General features: G+C 35.9%; 1 protein-coding gene across 1 annotated transcript; it reads right to left on the bottom strand.

Annotated features, from left to right (window-relative positions):
• Positions 1 to 672: 672 nt before the first annotated feature.
• LOC113283572 (pyrophosphate--fructose 6-phosphate 1-phosphotransferase subunit alpha) lies at positions 673 to 7,980 on the bottom strand. The gene is made up of 19 exons (XM_026532889.1): positions 7,794 to 7,980; positions 6,924 to 7,096; positions 6,368 to 6,480; positions 5,648 to 5,722; positions 5,365 to 5,478; positions 5,205 to 5,272; positions 4,926 to 5,009; positions 4,731 to 4,784; positions 4,031 to 4,111; positions 3,827 to 3,920; positions 3,487 to 3,560; positions 3,233 to 3,343; positions 3,081 to 3,125; positions 2,930 to 2,986; positions 2,502 to 2,606; positions 2,290 to 2,406; positions 2,049 to 2,152; positions 1,515 to 1,680; positions 673 to 1,241 (listed from the first exon to the last, which is right to left on the bottom strand). The coding sequence occupies exons 1-19, from the start codon at positions 7,881 to 7,883 to the stop codon at positions 1,113 to 1,115; spliced, it is 1,854 nt and encodes a 617-aa protein (XP_026388674.1). The 5' UTR covers positions 7,884 to 7,980; the 3' UTR covers positions 673 to 1,112.
• Positions 7,981 to 8,198: the final 218 nt, after the last annotated feature.

Here is an 8,198-nt window from a genome sequence, read left to right as displayed (position 1 = left end):
AATTTCTGCTGCTGTTGAAGACGATGATGTTTTGCTGCTGCTGTTGAAGACGAAGAAGAAGATGAAGTTGATGATGCTGGAGTTCATTTTTACGAATGAACTCTATTTTTATCAGGAGTTCATTTCCGGAATGAACTCTGGTTTATGTAGGTTTTTATCAGCAGTTCATTCTGATGAATGAACTCTGGTTTGTATAGATTTTTATCAGGAGTTCATTTCTGGAATGAACTCTTGTTTATATGGATTTTTATCAGGAGTTCATTTCTGGAATGAACTCTGTTTTTTTAGGTTTTTATATGGAGTTCATTTCTAGAATGAACTCTGTTTTTTTAGGTTTTTATATGGAGTTCATTTCTGGAAATGAACTATGTCTTTTTAGATTTTTATATGGAGTTCATTTCTGGAATGAACTCTGTTTTTTTTAGGTTTTTATATGGAGTTCATTTCTGGAATGAACTCTGTTTTTTTAGGTTTTTATATGGAGTTCATTTCTGGAATGAACTCTATTTTTTTTATCTTACTCTGTTTTTTAGGTTTTTATATGGAGTTCATTTCTGGAATGAACTCTGATTTTTTTTATCTTTTTATATGGAGTTCATTTCTGGAATGAACTCTATTTTCTGAAAAAATAAGTAGAAATTAACTGGAGTTCATTCTTCACACGGAAGGGTATTTTTGTCAAGTTAAATATTTTTAAATAATTATGGACCAAACAGTAAAGACGTTTGACGAAAAGACTAAACAGACATGGATCCACCTAGAAAAGGACCAAACGATACTACGATACTTTAAGTCAACTATCTTAGACCACATGTCAGCTTTCCACGTGCGGACTACAGTTTTTTATCTCGGAACAAACGTCCGGATTATATTTTAATTTCTTGTTATCCATGTAAACACACTCGTGACAACTGTATCTAGAAGTTCAAAGCCTAAATCACACCATCCTAATAAAAACAACCATGACTAAAAGATTAAAAACCAAAATCCAAGTGAAAGGGAGAAAGAAAAGGCACAAACACCTTTTTTGAACTCCAACTCTCGGTTCAGCAAACTCGGTTCAATATAACACTTTCCAGAACAGAAGGATTTAGGTTTGACTCATTTGAATTTTACAAGGGTGCTGAACCACTGTACGAGGATGTAGACATGACGGAGAGAACATCAGTCACTGATGACATGGAACACAAAGCTGCTTTCAGAACATCCTGGGAGCATCCTGGTTTCACCATGTTCCTCACCTAAGAAGAGAAAGAAAAAAAGTTATAATGGGCAAAAGAATTAAGAATTTGAAAACAATACGCACATAAAGAACTACTCAGATAATAAAGTCCATTTAGGTTCTATACTGTGAAAGTCACTTCTATTTGGAGTAGTAACTAATAGAATTCCAGCTACCATACCAAACCAAATATACCAGGAAACCAAAGAAAAAAAAGAAGCAAATAGTTTCTTTGCTCGTATGCAGAGCAATAAGACATTTATAAAGTGAAAAGGTGGGAGCAGTTGATTACCTTGTCAAGATATTCCTGCAACTCCTTGATCCTACCCATGTAGTCTTGGTCTTCTACACATAGAGTCATGGTCTTACTATCAGCACCAGGACCATCATATTGTAGTGGGCCAGGGTTTCTGTACATGTCGTCCAGCAAAAATGCTGATGCATTTTCTCTCAGCAACCTGAAATCATGGGAATGCAAACAGTACAATGTTAGGTTCTATCTTTTTTATAATGTACTTAAAAATTAGAAATAGTCAACCTGAAAATTGTTTTAGAACGTCCAAATTGATGGTAAAAACTCTAAGCGCCAATTCCAACTTCAATAAAAGTTTCAACTTAAGCATTCCTTTACATTTAAAATATGGATATCAGCGATATCAGTACTTAATCTCGCAAAATTAACTAGACAGTCAGGACGTTAACTAGATACCAACCACGTAAATTTTCGACAGTCCTTTAGGTTTTTCTTTTACAAAAAACATCCCATGATTCAACAAGTATGCGATTAAAGTTGGTCATAATCATGTCAATAGACAAAGATACATACCCATAAGCTTTGCCTTTCAGATCGACAGTAGCAGGATGAACAGCAGGTTTTCCAATATTTGAGGTTCCAGGACCACGTGCCCATCTCTTCACAGTCATCATTGCCTAAAAAAGTTCAGAGAAAATTTTATACTCCACACCACATAGAGTTCACGCTGCAGTATGCAGAAAGAGATGCCTCTTTACTAGAAAAGCAACCAAGAAAAGAAGAAAAATATATGTATCACAAGGAAAGCCCATACCGAGATTGGAGCAGCACCACAACGCCACTTGTTTGACGGGCTTTTCAGGTTGGTAACGGTTGCCATGTAACCATTCAAGCCAGCTGCTAAAATGTGATAGCAGATGTGTCCAAGAACCTGCAGGGACATGACATCATTAATACCTATTGTCCACACATGAACTACCACAACTAAACGCTCTACACTGAAATGAGTAACATTTGAAAACATACATAGGCATAGTCGCAATCGAATTTTGATGGCAAAGATCCTCGAGCCTGATAGCCGAAGAAGTGGCAGATGGCATTGAACTTCTTTCCAGTGTATGTGCCCTCTTTCTGTAAAAACAATCAAAGCATCAACAAACATATTGCACAGAAGAAAATGACCTTCATAGATAGAACAAACTTTTCTTTGACTAATACAGATAAAATCAAAAAGCTCTCTTCGGCTCCATATTTGTGAAAATAATAGTTGGTATGGACATAAATCTAAGCGAGATTCATGTTGCTAACCTCAAACAGCACTCGGGATTTAGAATTTGAAAGTGATGATGAAATAAAATGATGTCACCATATTCACTATTTTCAAAATGCATGCTTTTCTCTGCATCAGATATAACATAGATTACAAATAAAACTTGTTCACTGTAAAAACCTACCGTACGCTTAGTCATTTCCGTCTCCACTAAATGTGCTAGAAGTTTCTCTGTCTCGATCTGGAGAAAATGAAGAAAACAAGATTAATAAACTAATAATAACAAAATAACAAGAATGTCTTAAATAAAGCACCAAAATCTGGAATCTCTGTACCTGGGACAACTGGGCAGAGTCATCAGATTCAGGGTGAAGCAACAGCTGCATGATACAAGGGTATTAGTCTTCAAATGAGGATCATTACAAATTGAATGAATATACAGAATGAACCCCTCGTTAATGGGAACACTAGAACAAGACAATAGTACCTGTTTCTTAATGAAGATTGGCAAAAACTCGAACAAGGCAGAAGCCCAGGGTGAAAGTTGTGAAGAAATGTTGTCAACGGAAACACCCTGTCTCTGCAGACTGTGAATTTCCTGAAGGCATAAATTAATACCAAGTGTTACAAGATTCAATTGTTCTAAGGAAAACAAAGACAATAAATCGACTATCGTCCATTTCTGCTGGATATAAACCAAGAATGAAAATGGGGTATCATTCCTCTGAGAATGTGCAATACCTGCAAGAGTGCATAGATTTCAGGAATGCTCTCTATGAGTCCCTCAGGTAACAAGATGACCCCATGATTCTTATCTGTTCCAGAAACAATATATAAATATAAAAATTAGAAAACCAGAAATGAATAAAGAAAATGCAGGAGTTTAAAATAAAAAAAAAAAGTCACCAAAGACTAAAGTCGATGATACAATGACAACTCATTGAGCAATGGCGTTAAAAGACCCTCCTGACTCAACCCCTAACCATCTAGGAATCACCATTGGTTTAATTCAGCAAGCTGCATACTTTGTATAACAGCCTAACAACATAACTAAACGAACAAAATCACATCAAAGCCAAACCTTCCTCCGCCCTGGCTTGAATAGCATCGCATATTTGTTTTGTAATATCAAAAAGAGTAAGCTTTGATGCAGACACCTCCTCTCCAAGGATAACCTGGGATAGAATTCCAGCAAATCAAGTATAGCACATGGCTAAGAGGATGTAACCACACCATAAACATTAAACATTCTAGATAACGGATCTTGTAAGATGAGAAGGCTGACCATATTTGGATGTGACTGAAGAGCACACTCTAAGGCAACATGTGATGCCTTTCGTCCCATGAGTCTTACAAAGTAGTAATACTGAAAGAACCAAAGAATGCCATAGGTTAGAAGTTTCATAAAGCTAAAGAATGGAAAAAATATCCACTGGTGCTCTCAGTACTGAATATCCATCAATAAAAAATAAAGTCCCGAGATAAAGAATATTTTGACCAAGAAAAAGATGAAGAGAAAATCTAAGGCGGCTTTGTACTTTTTACAATCATTAATGATCCAACAATACAATTTCCCTTTGCTTTTTAATTTTTCAGTTACTTGCTCATAGATAGTCCACTTTGTGAGGGGATTTATTAGATTCCAGAAAGAAAAAAAAAACTTCAGATAAATAAAAAATTAAGACAGGAAAAGAAAACGACTGGCGCTTTAACTCTTCGTATTTAATACGGAGTATGACTAACCCATGAGAGACACAGTGTAGCTGTTTAATAACATATATGCAAAAAGATAAGTTTATACTGGATGCAAACCAAGGATCAGTTCAATTTGAAAACAATATTGAACTGTTGAAAAGGACAGTAGAAAACATGCAAGATAAAGTTGTTTGTCATCAAAGAATAATGTTTATGATTGTCAAAAGGATTCTCGTTTAAAAGATTATTTGCCTGCTTGGGAAAATTGCAATAGGCTGAAAATCACTTACTTTCTCAGCAGATAGAGCATCTGTGCAGACATTGCTGATGAGCTGGGAGTTGACCTAAATACAAGGAATAAGAAACAAGCTCCACCATCAGTTATGTTAATTATACTTCCAAAGATTACACATGACACTGTTGAGTTAAAAACAAGAATTAACTTTTTTCATGGTAACATAATTAGGTAAGATAACAATGAATACCTTGCATATTGTATCAAACCCAACATCGGTTTCAACAAACTGATTTTTTAGATCTCCATTCAAAGTAACAGGGACTCCAACAACCTGCACGGCTCGAACAGTTTACTTAATAAGATGTTTTAGTGCAAAAATAACTTCACGCCTGTTGCCATAATGTTGACAGAGCCAGCCCCTCCTCCCTCCCCACACCCCTTGGGGGGGGGGGGGGGGGGGGAAGATAGAAGCCAAACCATTTAAAAAATCAGAAAATGTAACAAGACTTTCGTATGTTCAAGGTACCTTTGTAGAACAGTTGGCTTCAGCAAATGTCTCTGCTAGCTGAGCAGCATCAGTGTTTGATGTAACACCTTCAAGAAAATAACAGCTTATTAACTGAGAAGCAATGGAACTTTATAACATATAACAAAAATGTAACTGAATAGGCAAATAGAAAATCCACCTCCAACAATCACAAGCCCATCCAATTTCAAAGCTTTGCATGCAGCTAATGAAGCATTAACTTGCTCAGTTGTTTTTATTTGATCTTTTGTACGGCCCAACAAGTCATAACCGCCTGTAGAAGCAAAAATCGTAATGATATAAAATTCTTGCATTTGCAAATGCGACTAATTCAATAAAAAATATTAGGTTAACTTTATAACTAAGACAGTACACAAGTACAGGTTCTCAGTATCTGTAAGAATTAAAATTTAAGAGTAAATTCGCTTGCAACTAATGGATACCTTGGTTTTTGTAGGTAGAGAGTACATCATCTGTGATTTCTAGAGTCTTCTGAGCAAATAAACCTTCAGATCCACCTGTTACAAGACATAGAAGGATTAGATGTGACCGTTTCATACTTCCACATATTTGGTTAATCAGCTTACAGCGGAGAGTTGATGTTGTAAAAGAGTAGATTATATATCTTCCATGAGACCTTTACTTGAGGCTCATGGGTATAAAAAAGTAAATGAACATTTAATATTAATTGTCGAGTTTTCCAAATTGAAAGAAAATATACAATGTAGAGCACCGAAGCAACAGAACTACAGTATATTATAGCTTTGTTTGGCCTATTGAAGAGGCTGCATACCCCAGTAGCAGCAACAAGTACATAGCACATTATCTGCAAACCCAGTGATAAACTCGCAAAATACAATATGAAGAAGCCAGAGAAGTGAATGTGTGAAACCCGAGGCCCTCCATAAAATGATAAAAGAACCCAAACATACAAAATTTTCATTTTTTCAATTGGTTTCGTGAATGCGTATTTAACAACAAGACAGATTCAGGCTATTTGCAGATGGAAAAGAATAAGAAACCATAATCAGTAATAAATGAGGCATGATCTAAAAGCATCATGGAGGTCATGTTAAAACAAAATATAAAACTGAATCGCATATAACTAAAAGTGTTCCGGAGCACGACTTAAACACCAAAGCTTGAGAAGGGATAAGTTTTACCAAGAAATCCGAGCAGAGTACTCTTAGGGTTGTGAGTTTTAAGAGCATCATGGAGACCCCATACGACATTATGCCCTCCTGGTGACTGTCTCCCACAGAAGACCAATCCAACCCTGTAGAAAGCAATGTTCCATAAGTTCAGCACTAATTGAGCTAAGTATATAAACATGCAATGGCAGAACACAAGACGTAAGAAGCTGTGACTACCCCTTGTACAAGTAATAACCTACCAACACACTAAAAAGTAGTGAATTTACGTACAACTTCATTAAGAGTTTGAACAACCCCACTTAAACACCGTATGTTATTTGCTAATTCGTTGTAGTTCCATAATAGAACGTTCAAATGATACACATAGGAATCCATAATATAACTTTTGTTCCCATAATATAGAGCCATGGTCAAAAGAATCAGAACAATTAACAGGCATGAAGTAACATAAGATTGATTTTCCATAACAAGCTCAACTAAACACATTCTCACTTCAGAACCACCACTCAGATTAGTCAAATCAATTAAATGAAAAGTGAATGTTACATCTATAGCGAACATGTACCTGATTGCTGGATGTTCTGTTATAACCTGTGCGCCAGGAACCTGTGCTTTTGGCCTAAAAAAATGCACCAAAGGCTGACCATATGTGTGTGGGAAACCCCGGCTAATGATATTGCCACTGGAAGGATCAGCCGCGGTGGTTGCATCACCTAATTCTACCCTGACTGTCGTTCCCTGTCATATTTGTGAAAGAGTTAATTAAGGATCTACAGTACCCAACATCTCACTCAAATATACAAATTTGAGAAGTGAGCATAATAATATGTAATAATTCCATGCTGTCAACCATGATTATACAAAGTGGATCTCAGGAAAATTGCACTGTTCATATCTAGATGTACAGGATCATGGTAATCATCACTCAACCAGAATTTTTTCAGCCCTTATGATTCCTAATATTTAAAAGCATATATGTCTTCCGCTCAACTACTAACACAAATTGGATGCTCCAAAATCAGATATCAGATTCATCACACAAAATAAAAGCGGAGAAAACAAAGTAATCTTAAATACAGTTCTCTTTAATCAAAACACGATTCAAATAAGTCGATTAACAATAAACAAAAAACACGATTCGGCATTAAGCTAACATACAATCAAAACAAACCTTCAAATAGTACTATCGAAACCAAACATAATGCAGGATCCAATAATACACGTAGTACACATCAATCTCTCTAAAAAAAGAAGAAAACAGATCCTAGTCACATCACAAAACGAAAATCGGTATCGAAAGATAATAGTAAACTTCAATTGAAAACGAGATTAATTGAGTGAACTAAAAAAAAAAAAAACTAACACTGAAGTAGAAAAACTGATATCGTGCGACAAAAGAAATCGTAAAACCTAAAAACAAAGAGAGGAAATGAACCTGAAGACACGGTGGAAGTTCAGGTTGATATGCAGATCTATGTTTTTGCAGATCTGAAAGTTCTCTGGGAATGCCGAAATCTGAATCCATTGTAATTCGTATTCTTTCTCTTCTCAACTAACTAGTTTTGGTGTTGTTTTGTTTCGCTTTTGCCTATTAACCGCAAGGAAAAGCCACGTTTATACTGAGCCGGCGATACTACCAAAACGCCATTGGTTTAGCGGGGTGCATTCTAAATTGCCCATATATATCTCAGGATATTGCAAATATGGGATTATACTTTATTTCCTATGATAATAGAGGTTTATTCTTTGATTCGATGATGCCAATTTAGGCAATTCTCGCTTTTTACACGTCCGAGTCTGTGGATGGTATGAACTATGACCGACCGGCCAAAACCAGATC

This window comes from Papaver somniferum, chromosome 5 (assembly GCF_003573695.1).
Source record: "Papaver somniferum cultivar HN1 chromosome 5, ASM357369v1, whole genome shotgun sequence".
NCBI classification, from domain to species: Eukaryota; Viridiplantae; Streptophyta; class Magnoliopsida; order Ranunculales; family Papaveraceae; genus Papaver; species Papaver somniferum.
The sequence above is the reverse complement of the archived record's forward strand: the minus strand, read 5'-3'. Positions and strand labels throughout refer to the sequence as shown.

Bases quoted from the DNA above. Each gene is read 5' to 3' on its own strand.
- LOC113283572 (XM_026532889.1), bottom strand. From the start codon at position 7,883: ATGGATTCAGATTTCGGCATTCCCAGAGAACTTTCAGATCTGCAAAAA. The intron at 4,112-4,730 runs GTAAGTGATTTT...TGGTTCTTTCAG, and splicing joins ATGCTCTATCTGCTGAGAAA to TATTACTACTTTGTAAGACT. The intron at 3,344-3,486 runs GTATTGCACATT...TTATGCCTTCAG, and splicing joins AAATCTATGCACTCTTGCAG to GAAATTCACAGTCTGCAGAG.